The sequence below is a fragment of the Aptenodytes patagonicus genome, chromosome Z (genome assembly GCF_965638725.1).
Source record: "Aptenodytes patagonicus chromosome Z, bAptPat1.pri.cur, whole genome shotgun sequence".
Lineage (NCBI taxonomy): Eukaryota > Metazoa > Chordata > Aves > Sphenisciformes > Spheniscidae > Aptenodytes > Aptenodytes patagonicus.
The window spans coordinates 47,927,906-47,939,490 of NC_134982.1; the positions used below are offsets into that span (position 1 = coordinate 47,927,906).

The following is an 11,585-nucleotide window of genomic DNA, read 5'->3' on the forward strand; positions in this document are numbered from 1 at the left end:
ACACTGGCATAGAGTAGGGGTAAGCTGCAGTGATGTGGGTGGCATTACAACACCATAAAGCAGTGGTTAAGTCAGCAAATCTAGTAGATCTGATTTTCAGAAGTGGGGAATCTGGCATTTCTCCATTTCAGTAGGCCCTGTCTATGTCCTTTAGCTATAGAGGACAGTGAACTACTGTGAACTACTATGTTTTTTATGTAAGTGGCAGCAGGTTCAGGTCCTATCTTCTTCACCAGAGATAATGTTTAACTTGGGTGGCAGCGAAAGAACTTTTTAGAGAATAGTGGGAAATAAATGAACACAGAAGAAAGACACCAGTCTGCAAAGGCAAAAGCAGCTACAACTTTATTATTTTTCAGCATTGCTTTTCTAATAGAACAAAAACACTGGAAGAAACAATTGCTTTTTGGGTTGGGTTGTATGAAAAGAGACTGATTCTATATTCCCTTCAATAACCAAAGAACATTTAATAAGTTTTTAATCGTTTTAGTCCTTCATGGAATAACAACATTTTTGTGACAGCATGTTTTTTTCTATGGGAGAATGTCACTATGCAGAAGTGGGAACACCCTGTAAAATTGTGTGTTTTAATGAAATATTCTGAAAGGATAAAAAAGCATTTCTGTGAGGTCAAAATGGTTTAATTTTTGTTTTGTTCTGAAATTTATCAAATGTATTCCTATCTACTTTTTCAGTGTAAACAAAGATGCAAGGTAAAATTCCATCTGGCTCAATATTGTTAGAGAAAAATAGTTGTTTAAACTTATGACTCTTCTATTGCATTTAAAAGAAATTAATTGAAGAGATAACAAGTAAATGTTTTCATCCAAAAGATACGTTATTTAGACACAGAGGCTATAGGTAAACAGAACACACTATTATTACCCTGTGTTTAGTTATTCCTCCCCGTATTTCACCTGACCTAGAAGAAGATGAAATGCAGCAAGTGTTTGGATTAGTGCATACCAGGTATAGCAAGTGATACCTTGCAAAGCATTCCTGTGCTGTTACGAACTGATTCTCTGCCTTCTATTTCAAACTCTCTTTCATACTCACTTGCTCTGACATTTCTCAGACTGGTTCATAATAACCTTAGTAGTCTTTTTCTTACCTACCCCATGAAAGTCAAAATCCTTTCCTGTGTTCATTTAATGATTAAGATCTGTAAATTTTCTTATATGTTGATCAGAAAAGCTCTTTTTTTTTTCCTGATTCCATTAAAGAACATATTTCTCCTTCTGTCCAGCTGATCAGACTAATCCTTAACTCCCTTCACTGAGGCTCATCAAGACAGGCAGAACAGCTTATATCTACATTAAGCTAGACTCTGTGAGCTCTGTAAATGGAAATGTGCAATTTTGCATGCAGCCATCTGAATGTATTATTCCTATTAAACAAGCAATCCTCTTTCTGAGAAATATGTTGTTATCACTTGGAAATGCAGAGTGTTACATAAGAAAGTCCTGCTGCATCGCAGTAATAATGTATCATAGAGAATTAAAGGTGTCTGCCTCTCATCTATCCCTTTGCATTTTTTTCAGGATTGTATACTGTGGCCTTGTTCTTGCACCGAATTTCAGTAGGACTTTATTAGTAGCTCTAGTAAGTAGTCTGGAAAAGGGCCAGATTCTGACCTTTTGCTTGTTCAGCAGTGTAACTGCTGGTTTATAGGTGCATGCAGAAGGTCAGAGTCAGGCCCAATGCTTTCTGTGTTTTCACAGTAACTTTAAGCAACAGTTTTATCTGGTGAGGGAAGACCCTCGATGGACAGCAGTGTCATCTGTTCTTTCTGCGTTTTCGTGTGCGCCTGGACCTGCCTTGCTTGGCCTTCCAGCCGCAGAGTCCATTCCTGGCGGAGTCTGCAAAGAGAGGACAAGCACTTAGCAAGTACTGAGCCAAATCCTTCAAATGTATCCAGGGCTTTTCAGCAGGGTGGAAGCTTTCCTCTCTTTCATCACCGTAGCACTTGTCCCGTATTTATTTACCATCTACACATCTCTATAGCTTGCTAGATTGGGAATGCAGGGGAGAAAGGGATAGTGCTGATGGTATCAGTGGTTGACATTGCTGGATTCCTAATGAGTCAAACAACTGCTGAAATACTGTCAGTGTGAAGAGCTCTGTTTTTTCCTCTGGGGTATTCTCAAAGCCACACAGAAGTACTGTCTATCCAGTAAGGTCATTCAATGTGTAAATTAAAAAATGCAATTACACCCTCCGACCCCCCAAGTTTACTCTAAAATGCTGTGGAGGAGAGCAAGCAGAACTTTAAATATGTCCATTTGGGTTTACTCTGAAGAAAAAAAAAAAGAAAAAAAAAGTAACCATTTTGTACCCAAAATCTCTGCAGACCTTGTATGTGTTTAGTGAAAAGAATTAATGTCACATGCAAGAGGAGCCACATAGCTTCAAGACACAGGTATAGTACAGACAGAAGAGAAAATCACTAGGGACCACTGCAAGATAATGTTGTCTGGGTCATTTTCCAAAGGAAATGGTGTTGTGAAACACCTGACCCAGCAATGTTATAGGATTAGATATCATATGGTAATGCCAAATGAATTGTGGAATATATGTGTTTTTATATTACATTTGGTGCATTAAAAAGAACAGCAGCCAATGATTTAATCTGAGAATAACTTAGCAGTGGCTGTTTCACATGGATGCTTGTGTTAGTTTGGCTTCTGAGTTTGATTTCAGGATGTGTGTTAAACTTTTCTCATTTGGTCTACCCTGTCTTGGCTTCCCTATTCTCTTGTGCATATAGTTAAGCCTCAAAAAATTGGTGCAATTAGTAAAAATTTGCCACAGACAGCACTGGTGTTCCTTGGCAGCTAGTGTCCTAGGTGTCACAGAGGGACCACTTGCCTATACTTAAAGCCCTCTTATTCACCCAGGTGCCACTTACATGAGGTAGTGGACCTGTAGATTTTGTAATGACAGTGTCTATTACTTCCTGAAAGTATTTTTTTTTCAAATTAGAGAACACTTTGTGAATAATTTGGACTTTGGTCAAGTGACCTTGAAGGAACTTGCTTGGGTCTATTTCAGATGTGACCAGTCAGTTAAGACATATTGAATATGTAAGTTAAGACATATTCAAAATTATTTTGCTGCATTTTTTTTTCTATTCAGAGAAGATCTTATAAAAGCTGTTAACATTTTTAGCTTTGTGAAGTTAAAAATATTATCTACACCCCTAACTGTAATTGGTTTGTGATGTCTTCTTGTGGTAGATTTTTGTGAAGCTAGAGTGACAAAGGTTTCCAGTGCAGCTGAACACTTTCCTGGGTTTTCGTATACATGTTTTCCCTCCAGCAACTTGGTGATTTGGGTTTGGTAATATTACGGATGAGCCAGAGTAGGATATTGGGAGCAGGAGTGTCTACATCTGACTCTGTTGGGACACAAGGCCTGCCCAGATCTTGATTTCCTCATCTTTAAAATGATGACAGTAGCTTCCTCCTTGGGCACTAGGGTCAGAGTACCTGGAATTTTTTTTAAAGAAACAGTTCCTTCCGGCACATTCTTGTTTGTTGAAGTCAAATTAATTTATGTGAATGTCCCAGTTTTGAGGAAAGTTTATGCAGGAAAACCTTTGTCAACTTCAGGAGGAAAGCCCGTCAGAAAAACACAGGAGGTACAGGTATTTCTTATCCTCTTTCTCTGTCCGTTATTAGTCAGGGGATTCACTTAATGTGTGGGAGACCCTGGTTCAAACCCTGGTGCAACAGGTTGAGCAAGAATTTGAAGCAGTCTACCATGCTTGTGCAGAGTATGTAAACCACAGTCACAGCTCTTTCTAGGTGGTGCCTGTTGTTTTATACTGTTTTGGAAAAAAAATTAAATAAATTTGAATAGCCTTATTTTTTAACTGTTGTATAGCAGGAATGCTTATGAAATGTGTTTCATGGGACGGGAAAATCTTATTGTACCATTTCTATCTTTGGGCTTATATAATGCAAAGGGCTGTTAAACATGATAAAGATGCTATGGATTTGTTTATGCTACATATTAAATGGGTGGTTTGCCTGTCCCTTTAATGTAATACTATGTTATTTATTTGTGTAGCTGTACCAGTTCCAGGTAAAAATTCTGATAGTTTCTGGTTGTCACAAGCCATAGTGCCAAAGTGCTTTATTTTTACATGGCTATGCTCCAAGGCCTTTGAAGAATGCTCATGAGGTTCAGGGGTGAGGGGTGTCTGAGTTTCCATGCAGAAGAGCCATAGAAATATGAGACAAGCAGCTGTGAGAGGAAAAGTGCCAAAGATCCAGAACACAATCTGTGCTATGAATAAAGCAGTACAATAACAGGTTACCTTATTTTAAAGCACGTGATGACATGCCTTGCTGTCTTGTGCAAAAGGAAAATTACCACTTACTTGTTCAGTGCGCTTTTGCTTAACCTAGACTCTTCACCTTCTCGTTGCTTAGTTTGCTCTTGGATGACTTTTTCCCAGAAGTTCTTCAGCCCTTCTGCATCATGACCACCCATCTTATGGCGTCTAAATTTGGTATGCTTGCTCATTTTCTGCAAAGCAATTTGGAGATCAGAGCAGTCAGGAGCCTAACCTGAGGCAGATACTGTGTTGCTTAGCCCCTTGCAATTTCTTTCTTATGAAGTGCTATTAAAATAAAGTATGTCACCTGAGAAGAATAGGTAACTGATGCTTACTCTGCCTTGAAGCAAAACATAAGGCATTGAAACAGGCCTTGGGTGATAGTTAAATGGTATACCTATATTTTTGTTACTGAGTAATGACTACACATGGCACAGTTCACTGAAATATTATGGAGCCCTCAGTATGTGTGAAATTTTAAGTGGTTTTGGAAGAACTTGGGAAAAATACTTTCAAATATAGTGCCATCATCACTGAAGTTCAGATGAGATGTTGTGAAGGGCTTTCCCTTTTTATGCCTCCTGTAGTTTTAAGAGAGATCATAGAGGGTTGTTATCCAAGGGAAATACGTTGCTCTTAAATAATTCCTTTTACTACTCCAAATGATATCAAGCACAAAATATGCAGGGGAATAATGAATCTAAAGTTGAAGCACACAGAGTGCAAAGCCCTCGGGAGCATGTTATGGTCTTGTTCTTTAATTTATCAAAATTCAGTCTTAAATACTGTCAAAAGTAGAGCTCGTTAAAATATAGAGATGAGTTCCAATAAATGAGAGAAAGGACAGAAATGAAGTGAATACCAGTCCATATTGGGACCAGTACTGTTTAATATCTTCATCAATGACATAGACAGTGGGATCGAGTGCACCCTCAGCAAGTTTGCAGATGATGCCAAGCTGAGTGGTGTGGTCAGAGGGATGCGATGCTGTTCAGAGGAACCTGGACAAGCTCCAGAAGTGGACCCATGTGAACCTCATGAGGTTCAACAAGGCCAAGTGCAAGGTCCTGCACCTGGGTTGGGGCAACCCCTCGTATCAATACAGGCTGGGGGATGAAGGGATTGAGAGCAGCCCTGCAGAGAAGGACTTGGGGGTACTGGTAGATGAAAAGCTGGTCATGAGCCAGCAATGTGCGCTCGCAGCCCAGAAGGCCAATCGTATCCTGGGCTGCATCAAAAGAAGCGTGGCCAGCAGGTCGAGGGAGGGGATTCTGCCCCTCTACTCTGCTCTGGTGAGACCCCACCTGGAGTACTGCATCCAGCTCTGGAGCCCTCAGCAGAAGAAAGACATGGACCTGTTGGAGCGGGTCCAGAGGAGGGCCATGAAAATGATCAGGGGGATGGAACACCTCTCCTGTGAAAAAAGGCTGAGAGAGTTGGGGTTGTTCAGCCTGGAGAAGAGAAGGCTTCAGGGAGACCTTATTGCAGCCTATCAGTACTTAAAGGGGGCTTATAAAAAAGATGGCAGCAGACTTTTTAGCAGGGCTTGTTGTGACAGGACAAGGGGGAATGGCTTTAAACTAAAGGGGGGTTGATTTAGGCTAGATATAAGGAAGAAATTTTTTATGCTGAGGGTGGTGAAAGACTGGGACAGGTTGCCCAGAGAGGTGGTGGATGCCCCATCCCTGGAAACATTCAAGGTCAGGTTAGACGGGGCTCTGAGCAACCTGATCTAGTTGAAGATGTCCCTGCCCACGGCAGGGGGGTTGGACTAGATGACCTTTAGAGGTCCCTTCCAACCCAAACTATTCTATGATTCTATGATTCTCCTTGCTAAATACATAGTATTCAAACATGGAGGGTTTTAAAATTCTCAGCTTGTCTGAGGTGCTTGCTGATATTACCCAATATGCATTGGTTGTCAGATCTTAATGGTACTTTGAAAAGTTAAGTTCTGTTGTTTATTCCCAAAGGAAATAATCAGAAAAATTGCATCATATCCTATATTTGTTGCTGGCCAAATATTGCTTTGCTATGATGTTAAATAAGGTACCAACAATGTGTTATACTTCTACCCCATCTGAGAAGCAGGATTTCCTGCATTAGTGTCCTCCACTAAGCCCCTCCAGCAAGTAGGAAGATGCAAGAAAGAAAAAAAAACCCAAACCAAAGCCATGCTCCTGAGTTTTCTATGACTAGATCAGCACATAACTGGAGGGTTCCTATGAAATCCCTTTGCTTCCTTGTGTTCATCTATATTCTGCTGCATTAGATACTTTTGCCAACTGTCCACTCTGTAATGCTGATGAATTAATGCCTCATAGACCCTGATATGTACTTGTGAGTCTGCTTCATAGACAATGTCATACTTTATGAGCTATCCTTGATAAATACTACGAAGACTATGCTAATGTAGGCCAATCTGAGGAAACCTTCGATTTGTGCAATGCTGTAAGTGGAAGATCAGGGGAAAAGAAAAGGACAGTCAGACGCAACGCAATGAAGGCAGACTTGTGTAAGGTCTTCCTATCAAATACTGTATTTTAAACTCTTGAAGTTTTAAAAGGGCACAAAAGTAAGATCTTGGCATCTTCCTAGATTAAATATTTTAGATTTGGTGTAATTTTCACAAACCTGTTTTTTTAGAAAGATCAATAATAACAAATAATTTTGCCAAACTCCATGCTAAGTCTGACTGGACTGAAAAACTTGCTTAACAAAAAGAAAAACCTCTGCCGCTTCCAGATGCAGTATTTTTCCACAGAGAAGACCAGTTGCTTAGAGACCAGCAGAGTCCAGCTGGAGCAATAAGTGTGAACTGGTTAGTCCATGTAATATAATCTCCTATGTGACGGAGTATGAAACATGCTTGAGTGGTTAGTATACTGGTCCTCCTCACAGCAAGGTCAGCAAAAGCTGCAATATCACCAAAACAATCAGATATTTTCCTCTGAGGCAAACAGCAGTTTTCTGGTGTTTCCCTTGCTGTGGACTGGGGATGCTGTAGAAGTAGCACAGTGGGATACAGCAGGAGTTGTTACACCAGTGTGGGTACAGCAGTTCTATTACCACCTTTGCTAAATGTGCTTTGTTTATCAATGATGTGGTCTAAATGGGAATACGGGTAATCTTTTAATGATCTTTTGTCTCACTCTGAGGCCCTAAAATAACAGTATTATTTAAGGCTTCATCTTGCAAAAAGTTATGCATGTCACGGACACACTGGAACATGCCCTAACTGTATGTAAATTCTATAGGCTTTGAGCAGTGTTAGAATAAATGCTCTGGTAGTAGCTTGTTACAGTGGGTGATGGAATATGATTATTTCATCATTCCTAGACCAGCAGGTCACCTGGGTCTTTGCACCATTTAAAGGCTCTTCTATTAGTAGCAGCTGCCCACTTGACACTCTTCAGATAATTATCCTGTTGCCTCAGAAGCAAAGTGCAAGCTGCTGACGAACGGTCTAGGTTTGCCCTCCAAACCCTATTATACTTTGCCTCATGTAAGAGTCTGCCATAACACATTAACCTTTCATTAGAGATTAAGTTTTTACAATTATTAAACTTCTAGTAGATGTTCTTCAAATGGAACAAAGAGGGCCTCCAGTCTTTATCCGAGGTCTAAATTGGTTAGATTTTTTGGGGGTGCACGAGGGTTTTGGCTGCCTTAAAACTTGGCTGCTCCACTCAGAGGAACAAGCTGTGGTCAGACAGGTACCCAAAAGATGGAGGTACTTCTGCAAATGTTAGTCTGGTATGTCTATGGGACTTTTTGCAAGCCAAGAACACTTGACTTGATAATAGCTCCTAGGAATGTCAGTGACAGTGAATATTTCACATGGTATTGCCGTGGTCCTTGCTAAGACAGATTCTTGATATAAGACTTTTGAAGATGGTGGTGTCTGGCATTATTAGCCAGCATCTCTTGTGCTATGATGTGTGAAAGCATCCTTTCTTTGAGCCTGGCATTACAACATAGAGATTAGAGTTCATGTATACTGTGTAATACCTTTTTTTTTTTAATAGGAAGATTCTACTTAGCAGCTTGGTTTGGATTTCTGAGTAATTCTCTAGGTTTGTTTTCTTTGTATCAAACAAATTCTTTATTATTGCTCTAGAAAATATCTTTCATTGTTGTTGTTGTTGAGTGATTTTCTGCTTTCTTTTTAGATGTCCCAATAACATAAATCGGAGTTACACTGACAATTGGACTTAATTCTCGCAAATTTGTTCTTGATTCCTTCACTCAGATGCATCAGGGTTCAGAAACTAGCAGGACAGTTAGATTTTCTCTGTAAGTACAAAACACACTTTCTTAGAGGTACTCCACCAGTTTTGCATGGGTGGAAACTATGCAGGGAAAAGAGGTTCTTTATCATCTTTATTTTTATTTTGGATAGCCAGGTATCATTCCAGAGAAATTAAAGTAAAGTTGAGGAGGCGTCTTTCTGGCTACTAATGGCAGGTTGTTTTAACATGTTTTTCCACTGATATGAAAGTAAAGTAAGCAACAACAACACTTCCATAGGTTCAAAATTATTAATTCAGAAGACTTGAATCAGTGTAAGTATCGTTTATGTCCTGAAAATTTATGTTATGAAACTTTCTGCAGTACATTTTCTATGAAGAACTACTAAAATGTGCATAACACTGGTGCAAGGCAGAGTCCCTTACTAAATCTTCAACTAAGATGGTTGAGGAGGGACTGTTTTTGTATGGGTTGTGCAGTCCTACCTGCCCATTTGAAGTATAGTTGGCTGCTTTTTTTGGGAGCCAAGCTGATAAAACAACATTTAAATAAAGGTAAAACTAGATCTTGGCTAAAGTGGCGTATGTATTTGGCAACTCTGAAACTCAACTGTCAGAAATATGTGTGTGTGTGTATGAAAGAGTTTTTTACAACATTAGTCATTTATGGGAATTAAATTACGTGTTAACGAATTATTAATTTATAGAGAATGTCCACAAGAAGAAGTAATAATCAATAAAATTAGCGGCACTGTCAAAGAAAAATCTCCTGCATTTATAATCAAACCATAAAACACATGGCCATGCAGCAATCTGTAAGACAGCCAATCACTCATGAAACACAGATAGCATCTACATACAATACATTGGTTTAAACTCTTTGAGCCGCTGCCCCAGAGCATGTTTAAAGGAGGTTCGAAGTGTGAACGATGAGTAGTTTTTCCTCAATAAATCTCTCTAGTGCAAGGGAGAAGAAATTTTGCTTCTAGCTGGAAGTTATTATATGCACAACTTTTATTCACTGCCACAAAATTAATATAGAAACAGCCAGTGGTACAACCTTCTGTCTTTTAATATGATCTGCAGGCTGAATGTGCTTTGGAAAAGTGTTAAATTAGTATGTTTCCAAATGCTCTGGTCTTAGCCCTCTCCTGGTCTGCACATTTTGAATTATTGTAATCTCAGACAACCTCCACTGAGGTACAAAAAGGAGCTTGAACAAATATCTAATGCAAGGAATTTCTCTTCTACACACTTTGTAATTGTATTTCTACTTTGGACTCTTGCCAGAGAAATTTTTGGAGTTAGAAATGGCTCTTGATGTTTTGAACAAAACTGCTATTTTTAGTAACCTTTATCTAAAATAAACAAGCAAAAGAAGAAAATCCTGTCTGAAACTTCAGGAGGCATCTTTTAACCTTCTTCAGTCTTTCTATTTAATACGTGTCTTGAGCTAGCCATTGTCTTCAAAATTCAGTATTTTATATAGAGAGACAATACTTGTGCATACAATGAGATTCTTTGAAAATCTTTTACTTTTTAGTGAGAAGTATCTTAGTGCATTCAGTAAAGCTGTTAACTGAACATATTTTGAGAAAATTGTCAAAGTAATTTTTAATCTAAATGATGCATAATTTAAAAAATCAATACGTTTCGCTAATGAAAAGACACCAACCTTATGGGGTTTTTTTCTTATTGGAAAATATTTTAACCAGCAAGATAAAATAGTGTTTGAACATTTCTAAATTTTATTTCTAAAATGTTTGCTGAAAGAACAAAATCTTTAACAAGGATAATTGGTTTTTATATCTTAAAAAATGTTTCCTTTCTAAAAGGTGGAGATAGGGCTAATTTTAACAATTCAGCCAATTTTAATTTTGAACATGAACATATTTCTGAAAGAATTTCCACAGTCCCTTCAGAGTTTTTTGAACACCATTGTAAACAATGGAAAGATTATCTTTGACTTCAACTAGACTCAGTCCCTTGGGTCATATCATGACCATGAGCTATTTTATCTTTGTCAGGCCATTAATTAGTCTCCTATTCCTTTTGCCCTTCACTGGAGTTTGTTTGCCTAAGCACAGAACATTTTCCAGCATTCTAGAATTATTACAGTACAGTATATGAGTTCAAAGCCTGTTTATGGTGCTTTTTTTTTTAAAAAAAAACAGCTTTATGTTCTAAAAAGTTTTGAATTACGCTTATAGAATGCATCATTAGGATGAATATCCCCTTACATGTTCATTTTATGGTAGTTTTCCTTTCAGCTGAAGTATGAGTAATACAGAAGTTCTAGAAATACAAAAAACAGACATAGGAACAACTAACAGGTTAATAACTGAAGTTAAGATTAGAGTAAAACAAAACAGAGGTGGGATACCTCTGATATTTTATAAATCAGACAGGATCAGGTTATCTTCCAATAAAGTATACCATAATATATGGTATATATTATATTCAAGGTCATGGAGGGAAGAAGAAGAAAGGATTATTCAAATTCACATGATTTAACAAAAAGTAAAATAAATGTATATGCATGTATGTCTAGGTGCATTTAATAATCAAGATAAGAAGAGAAAATATTATTTTGGCCAAAATACAAGAATATAAATGCTTACTTTGATTGTATAGTAGCTTCCTCTTCTGTCAAAGTATGGATTTCTTGAGTGATTACTGAATAGTGTCAGTTTTACCTCTGGGTTCCCCTTTTCAAGAGAACTCCAACTGCCAGGAATAACTGACGAAATCTTTTCAGCTGTCACTCATTTTTATTTGGGAGTGATGACATCTGCTATTATGAATTAGTTTAATGGCAGGGGGGAAAAAAACTCAAACCCACAGTCTCATTTTGTGAAGTCTGCAATACACCAAGCGGAATGACCAGACAGTTACAGGGCACAAACTCTGAATGCCACATTTGATCTGTGCTATAATTTTTGGCAGGTGCTGCTGATGTCATAACTTGGCTTTGGAGAAACAGTTATTCTTTG

General features: G+C 38.3%; 1 protein-coding gene across 1 annotated transcript; it reads right to left on the bottom strand.

Annotated features, from left to right (window-relative positions):
- Nucleotides 1-324: 324 nt before the first annotated feature.
- LOC143172516 (protein FAM240C-like) lies at nucleotides 325-11,331 on the bottom strand. Its single transcript, XM_076362069.1, has 3 exons — nucleotides 11,214-11,331; nucleotides 4,385-4,533; nucleotides 325-1,859 (listed from the first exon to the last, which is right to left on the bottom strand). Exons 2-3 carry the CDS (start codon nucleotides 4,528-4,530, stop codon nucleotides 1,727-1,729), a joined length of 279 nt encoding a protein of 92 aa, XP_076218184.1. The 5' UTR covers nucleotides 4,531-4,533; nucleotides 11,214-11,331; the 3' UTR covers nucleotides 325-1,726.
- Nucleotides 11,332-11,585: the final 254 nt, after the last annotated feature.